At 30.6% G+C, this 6,794-nt stretch overlaps 2 protein-coding genes across 3 annotated transcripts; both read left to right on the top strand.

The window, feature by feature from the left end:
• Window positions 1-218: 218 nt before the first annotated feature.
• Window positions 219-3,194, top strand: LOC105333665 (uncharacterized). Of its 2 annotated transcripts, XM_011436737.4 has the most exons (6): window positions 231-410; window positions 712-791; window positions 1,100-1,205; window positions 1,441-1,544; window positions 1,910-2,210; window positions 2,994-3,194. In XM_011436737.4, exons 1-5 carry the CDS (start codon window positions 311-313, stop codon window positions 2,090-2,092), a joined length of 573 nt encoding a protein of 190 aa, XP_011435039.3. In that variant the 5' UTR covers window positions 231-310; the 3' UTR covers window positions 2,093-2,210; window positions 2,994-3,194. The 2 variants fall into 2 exon arrangements, with proteins under 2 accessions (XP_065927518.1, XP_011435039.3); XM_066071446.1 differs by lacking the exons at window positions 1,441-1,544; window positions 2,994-3,194 and having other exon boundaries at window positions 219-410; window positions 1,910-2,489.
• A 1,096-nt stretch (window positions 3,195-4,290) lies between these two features.
• On the top strand, window positions 4,291-6,470 carry LOC105333664 (uncharacterized). Its single transcript, XM_011436736.4, has 5 exons — window positions 4,291-4,422; window positions 4,843-4,922; window positions 5,071-5,176; window positions 5,716-5,819; window positions 6,167-6,470. Exons 1-5 carry the CDS (start codon window positions 4,323-4,325, stop codon window positions 6,350-6,352), a joined length of 576 nt encoding a protein of 191 aa, XP_011435038.3. The 5' UTR covers window positions 4,291-4,322; the 3' UTR covers window positions 6,353-6,470.
• Window positions 6,471-6,794: the final 324 nt, after the last annotated feature.

The following is a 6,794-nucleotide window of genomic DNA, read 5'->3' on the forward strand; positions in this document are numbered from 1 at the left end:
TGTATTTGTTTCAAATGATAGTATGATTGCTGAATTTTCAATTTTAATGTTGATTATATCTGAACATGATGAAAAATATATTAAAAAAGAGAGACGCTAAGAAATGAGACAAAATGTCTGTTCTCCCACTGAAAATAGGTTCTGCATATGACACAACTTAGGTTAATATTGAGTCCACTCCAATATAACGTGCACGATTAAATGAATTAAACGGCGCAAATTTGTCAATCAAACTAAAAACTTCAGCTATAAATATTGCACGGCTTTATAACATAAGGACTGTCTGAACTTTTCGACTGTGTGGACCAACATGTTGAAATTTCTTTTGATTCTTGGCGTGATTTTATTTGTACAAGGTTGCACTCCACTTATTGAACACGATCAAAACAAGTACTGCCGAAGTATGTATGGTAAGTATTAATCTTTTCTGAATTTCTGAATTTCTTATAAATATTTTTTAATGTATCATTATTCGTTGAAAAAGTGTCCTAGGCCTCTATTTACTTCTTGATTAATTTACAAGAGAATTCCAAAAATATCTATTGACATATAAATTATCAATCAAAGTATGTTTGAAAAATTCTTTGTCGCCCGATGTATAATTCTAATTTTTATATCTTATGGGGGATAGTGTAAAATCAATTCATGCCCCGCCCATCACTACATTTTTAGACGTATTTTATCGATGATTTTGATAAATTCTCGTTTTAGCTTTCACTGCCACTGTACTGAGTTCTGAGGAAAGAAATGTGGAAGCTGTCTTTAAAATACGAGTCAATGAGAATATAAAGGTATATTATATTTCTATTTATCTCTGTCAAAAGGGAATTTTGATAAAAACTTTATTTAAGTTTTTTTTTTTAGCCCTTGCTATTTTTTTTCAAAGACATAATAAATTTTTATGTAAAGGATAACCAGATGATTATTGATCAACTTTTTCCATTTTCTTAATTCAGTTGATTTAAATGATTTGTTCTTAGCTGTTTTGGCAATACATTTGATCTTAAGTTTCCTTTAAAACATACTTGTTGTTTGTTGGCGTTCACCAATAACTTTATTTCTAATGTTTTCTATCTCAAATTTTGTAATTTTCCCTCAGATGGTACTTGGGTACCCAAGAGAAATAGTCACCGTGTACGGCAGAGGTACTCTGCATTCGTGTGGTCCCACAAAGCTGGATAAATACAAGGAATATTTCTTATATGGTATTCTTTTTATTTCCAATACAATATAAAAAAATATATTATTAAATGTGTGAAACATAAACTTTGTTCTTCAGATTCTTCAAAGCCTTAGCAATCATTATGTTGTTCATGCAATTGAAACATGAGAAAATAGAGCTTCTAATTAACACAAATTGAAAAAAAAAAGAATTGAATCACTGTTCAGTTAGTTTTAATTTTAGTGTTTTAAAGAATGGATTTATGAATGAATTTGCAGTTTCCGTAAATGACACAACAACAAACAAACCCATAATCAACCAGTTCCATGAAGCAAGCTTTGCAAATATCACCAGAGTAAACAGCTATGTTTGCTCATGCACGGTAATAACGAACCAATTACATGTACATTATACACAAAAAAATCGATGTAGGCCTTAATGTTTATTGACCTTGGGGATTTATATGTATATGGCATCTGTGTAGTATGTAAATGTTACAATAATAAGTACTTTTCATGTCTATGAGACAACAATGTTTTTATAGTTATCACTATTAACCGAGCAGGCCTAATTTTCAAAGGATTGAGAACAGTGCCTGCATGCATCTAGATTTTTCGTTATGTAATAAAAAAAACCTATTTCTTTATTCATTACGATAAACTTATTTAATCATAATATTCCAGGAAACATATGCATGAATTTCCAATTGTTTACATTGAAGTGGGGTTATTATTAATACTTATCTAGGTGTTGGTGAATCTTCCATGGCAACCAATTCCTGAGAGTTTAAGACCAGCTAGGGACATATGCATTATCACCCCTGACGAATTTGACTGGTCATTTGAAAGAGGATACTGTGCAAGAAGAGGCGATAGATCTGGCTCTGGTCCATGTAAATGGATTGCTCCAAAAACTGCTGCGTGTCCTTAAATTTAGTATTGACCTAATTTTATGAGACAAAATATGCAAACCTTTAATAAAAAGTGAAACATTCTCGGAAATGTAATTTAATTTCCTACAATATGCAGAAGAAAAGAAGAAAAGAAAGGTATTTTAAAAGTTCCAGATGAAAACAATTTGACAAATTTCTATATTTTCTTTGCCGATAACCCGATAATCACATAATCACATCAGGTGGTAGTGTTATATAATTTACAAGTTTTCACACTGAACGAGAGGATCCATGAAGGTCAACAACACATAATAGTTGTCATAATCCATTTCATTTCATAGTCGTTATATGTTGTTCAGTATTTCTTTCATTTATGGATTATCATTATCCTCTTATATGAAAAATTATGACCTATTCAGATAAGACAATAAATGTCTTTTTTTTGGGGGGGGGGGGTGGGAGGGGATGGAATAACATGTAACATATATAATTTTCTATCAAGCGATTTTAAAGTATAAAAGCTTTCAATTCAAGAAAAGGTATTGTTACCACGCAGGCTATAGATAAGTAGTGTTAGTGATTTAGTGTTGCCGATGTTTTATCTAATGTAAAGCAACGGCATGACTTATTTCAAAAATGTCTTATCAAAACATTAAAAAAACATATAAAAAGCGTCAACGAACCGACCTTTTCTATGCTAAAGTAACAAGTTTTAATTTATTAACAATTGAAATATATAACGTTACTCATTGAAAAGAACGAAAAACTCTCGGATCACCCTCGATCAGCTCGGATATTTAAAAAAAACTGACGTATGGAAAATGACGTCATTATTATAGGCTAACATGCGATGTTTAATTTAACTTTGGGCTTTAATTATGGTAGACAGTCGGATTGAACTTTGTAGGTTTCAAATGAGTTTTCTTATTTCTTTAACAGAATCAAAGTGTACTGTCTCTATTTGAAAAAAAAAAATCTGCGTTCCGCCCAACAGTCACCACCTACACCCATTGATAGAAGTGTCAACTTGATTTTTTATTCTAAAATCGATTTCAGTATTTTAAAAATGTTTGTTATATTAACAATGTATTTAATTTTTTTCTTTTGTACTTTGAAAATAAAATATCATAATACATTTAACATTTTGAATGAGTTTTATTATTCGATATTTCGCCGGTTCTTTTATCATTCGAAATGAATAAAGTAACTCGCACACCAATTTATTAAATCGCACCATTCTATTTACTAAACGAAATTTAGTTAAAAACAATGTAGAATTATTTCTCATCAGCAGTTTCTAAGGATTCCATAAGGAAAAAAATCATAAAAAAAACTACATTTTCCTCAGAAGAATTTCTGCTTTTTTAATATTTGTAAAGTTTAAGCTGAATTAAGTTCAAAAAATGTATATATATTCTATAGCCTGTACAAAGTAATAATTTTATTTTTTGTCAATTTTATTGAAAATAAACATTCCTTTCATGAAGTACAATTGAAATCGATAATCAATGATAGTTAAAAAAAAAAAAAAAGATCAATGTGTACTAAAAGGAAATGGAACGGAGACAGATTTATTTCGGAGATAATTATAAGAAATTTTGACATCTTTTTTATCATTAGGTAGTACTTGGGACACCTAGCACAATTTTGTAAATAACATCATCCGGGAAACTTTCATATTGTTTGCAATGCTTTATGAATATCAAATAATTTAAGTAGATGCGCTGGAAAAATATCATGGAATAGAGTCTTTCACATAAATGGTTGCACACGGAGTAACCACACTTCACACACACCAGTTCTACCACTCCCTCCCCAATAATTAACATTAGCAAATCAATAATAAGACGAAAATTGTACTTTTTAACTAATTTTCAAAAATGTTATAATTACTATTTAACAGTAACAAGTGATTGTGTACCTGTTACATCCAAATTATAAATTCTCTTAAATTTTAAAATATATTCATAAAAGTTTGAATAATTCTAACACACTGAATACTGTGCATTTTATATAAAAAAAAACCTGATAATAAGTAGATACACATTAGCATTTGTCGGTTGTCTTTGAAATAGGGTTTTCCACTGACACATCAACCTCTATTAAACAACAAAAAGTAACCTTTGTTGCACCTGGATTGTCACGGGCACGACGAAATAAATTAAAACCGCAAATTGTTACAAAAAACGGGAAAATTTTGCCATAAATATGCATCGCACGGCTCTAATTCATCAGAACAGTCTGTACTATACAACGGTAAACACAAATATGTTTGAATTTTTCGTGATTCTTTGTGTGATTTCGTTGGCACATGGGTGTTCTCCAATAACTGAACACGATCAAACCAAGTATTGTCGAACTCAGTATGGTAAGTGTAAATATTAGCGATCTCTTTTTTGTTAAGATATAAAAACTCGTTTGACAGGAGACAAAATATTATGATCTTGTACTCCTCATTTGATTCACATGAGTTAACAAAAAACCAAAATAAAATCACTTTTTACTGTTTACTGCTAGAAGAACCTAGAATGGCAAAGAAGCTTGCAGTAAGATCATGATTGTATTGCAATTACATTTTGCAATAATACTTGAGAGATTCACTCCTCGTGTTTATTTTCCAATGCAAACTTGCATCCAGAATCCTTTTTATTAATCCAAAGATGTGTAGAAATTGAGATTTATGATTTCCTGTGGTTTATAAAAGTTATGCAAAGTTTACCAAGAGATCTTTACAAGGATTCTTAATTTACTACTGCAGAAATAACTTTGAAAGACATTTCTTTTTAAGCTTTCACTGGCACTGTCATCAGTTATAAGGAAAACGACATTGAAGCTGTCTTTAGAATACGTGTCAATTCAAACATTAAGGTAGGTTTATTTTCAAAAAATAAATACACGTATCAGTCAACACGGTTGTTTGTAATACCTTATCATTGTGACGTTTTCACGATTTCGCTTAACATTTGTTATGAACATAAAATGTTTGATTTTTTTGCATCTCTTTTCCCTCCCCCAGGAGCGACTGGCGAGTCCTGGACAGATTATCACTGTTTACGGTAGAGGTACTCTGAACTCTTGTGGTCCCACACGGCTGGACAGAAACAAGGAATATATCTTATATGGTAAAATGTCTGTTAGCTGTATCAAAATTGAAATACTATAGCAAAATGATAATACGTTGACAGAGGTTTTTTTTTCACTAGCGCATTTGGTAAATGTACCAGGTAACTTATACTTAAATCTTTTGTACAAGATACAGAAACACGAAATTTTAAAAAGATAGATGAAATTTGGATTTTTATCAAAAATTATATAAGTTCTCCAAAAAAGTTTTCATTTTGGTTTCGATGTTAATGACTTACTGTATATCTACGAGATTTACGAATAATATCTGCTCATATATATTTTTCTGTTGTGGATAAATGTACTTTTCTCTATGAATTAAATAATCAGTGATATTATGCTCGTGAATACATTAATAGCGAATCAGTTCTGAACTGGACATTTGCAAATAAAAATGACACGCAAAATATTTGGTTGACAACATTGCGGAAATAAGACTTCAATTAACCCTACTTAAAATAGATTATACACTTTTACAGAGTTTTTAATTGTGAAATTTGTATAAATGTGTGCTTTTATACGTCATGTGAACTTGCAGTTTCAATATATGATGCATCCACCAGAAGACCTGAAATCAACGAGTTTTACGAAGCCACCGCCACATATGTCAACAGAATCAACAACTATGATTGTTCATGCGAGGTAACCACAACTTAATTCAATATCACACTTAAATGAAAATTCCAATGTAAGCATACGTTGATTTTATAGTTTAAAATATATTTATGACACCTGTGTAAAATGTGAATGTGGCAGTAATGTTTACCCTGTGCGACTATAACATGAAGAATTGTATGCCTTCATAATACCGGAAAGCAAATTTAAGTTCACAAGTTTATTTTAATTGTGCCTACATTGATCAAGACATCCTTTTGTAAAAAAAAAAGCCATTTAAATATTTCAAATACTCATAAAAAGAAAATAATTCACTTAGACGTTCATCGGTTAACTTTAAAGAAGAATAATTTTCACTACATTTTTTTTTATAGGTGGAAATGAATCTTCCATGGCAACCGAGTCCTGACAATACAACACCAGCTAAGGACAAGTGCGTCATCACCCGAAACGAATTTGACTGTTCATTTGAAAAAGGATACTGTGCAAGAAGACGCAATAGATATGGTCTTGGTCCATGTAGATGGATTGCCCCAGACATCGTGTGTCCTCAAAATTAACATTCAAAAGTTTTATGAGAGACAAATTGCCCAAGATTTTATTTTATATCAGATACAATGATTTAGCATTCATTCAGTGCTGACAATACTAATAAATTGAAGAAACACTGGAATCGATCATTGTTTATTGATATTCATTTGACACTGTTTAATAATTCGGTGTGTACATATTCATATCAGTAATTACGAAATTACATGCATTACATTTTATTATTCAATATGGTGTCTAAGAAGGAATGCTTAATTAAGTTGTATGGTGCATTAAATATCTAGGAGGTTGTATGGTCATCAAATTACCTATTCTTGATTTGGTTTAAGCCTTATAAGCTGCTATCTATATAAGAAAAATTCCATAACTTTTTAACTTTTATCTTCGAATATATTTCTCTGTTGCTATACGGAAAAAAATTATTTTCCGACTAAGTTTCTGTGGCGTAAACAA

This window comes from Magallana gigas, chromosome 9 (assembly GCF_963853765.1).
Source record: "Magallana gigas chromosome 9, xbMagGiga1.1, whole genome shotgun sequence".
NCBI classification, from domain to species: Eukaryota; Metazoa; Mollusca; class Bivalvia; order Ostreida; family Ostreidae; genus Magallana; species Magallana gigas.

Coding starts and splice junctions, on each gene's coding strand:
- LOC105333664 (XM_011436736.4), top strand. CDS start 4,323: ATGTTTGAATTTTTCGTGATTCTTTGTGTGATTTCGTTGGCACATGGG. Junction 5,177..5,715: donor CAAGGAATATATCTTATATG/GTAAAATGTCTG, acceptor GTGAACTTGCAG/TTTCAATATATGATGCATCC. Junction 5,820..6,166: donor ACTATGATTGTTCATGCGAG/GTAACCACAACT, acceptor TTTTTTTTATAG/GTGGAAATGAATCTTCCATG.
- LOC105333665 (XM_011436737.4), top strand. CDS start 311: ATGTTGAAATTTCTTTTGATTCTTGGCGTGATTTTATTTGTACAAGGT. Junction 411..711: donor GTACTGCCGAAGTATGTATG/GTAAGTATTAAT, acceptor TTCTCGTTTTAG/CTTTCACTGCCACTGTACTG. Junction 792..1,099: donor GAGTCAATGAGAATATAAAG/GTATATTATATT, acceptor ATTTTCCCTCAG/ATGGTACTTGGGTACCCAAG.